The sequence below is a fragment of the Eurypyga helias genome, unplaced genomic scaffold (assembly GCF_000690775.1).
Source record: "Eurypyga helias isolate BGI_N326 unplaced genomic scaffold, ASM69077v1 scaffold27625, whole genome shotgun sequence".
Classification (NCBI taxonomy): domain Eukaryota; kingdom Metazoa; phylum Chordata; class Aves; order Eurypygiformes; family Eurypygidae; genus Eurypyga; species Eurypyga helias.
In genome coordinates this window covers 2,122-2,510 of record NW_010251187.1, presented here as the reverse complement: position 1 = coordinate 2,510, position 389 = coordinate 2,122, and the positions used below count along the sequence as shown (strand labels likewise).

The window sequence follows — 389 nt, the reverse complement described above, 5'->3', positions numbered from 1 at the left end:
GCCCTCGGAGCATCTCCATGGCCCATCTCTGTGCAAACTTTGGTGCCAGCCGCCGTCCCCATCCCAGCCCTTCCCTGGCATGTGGCAGCCCCTGCCCCAGCTGCCTAGCAGGACACCCCCCCCACCTCTCTGACCCCAATCCTACCATCTCTTCCCAGCTTACAAAGAGAAGATGAAGGAGCTGCCTCTCGTCTCCCTCTTCTGCTCCTGCTTCCTCTCGGACCCCCTGAACAAGCCGGCGTACACCTATGAAGGTAGGAGCCTGCTGCCCACCCACGGCCAAGGGGTGCACGAACCGTGGGGGCTGCAGACCCCCCCTTTGGTACAAGTGGGGTCACCCTCAAACCAATGGGTCCACAGTTTGGTGGCAACGGCTGGAAGCAGGAGGC

General features: G+C 62.5%; 1 protein-coding gene across 1 annotated transcript in view; it reads left to right on the top strand.

The window, feature by feature from the left end:
* The window catches only part of STMN4 (stathmin-like 4), a 2,949-nt gene that overhangs the window by 711 nt on the left and 1,849 nt on the right, over positions 1 to 389 (top strand). The window contains exon 2 of the mRNA XM_010151949.1: positions 159 to 254. Within this exon, the coding sequence (XP_010150251.1) occupies positions 159 to 254 (96 nt within the window). The remainder of the gene's footprint in view (positions 1 to 158; positions 255 to 389) is intronic.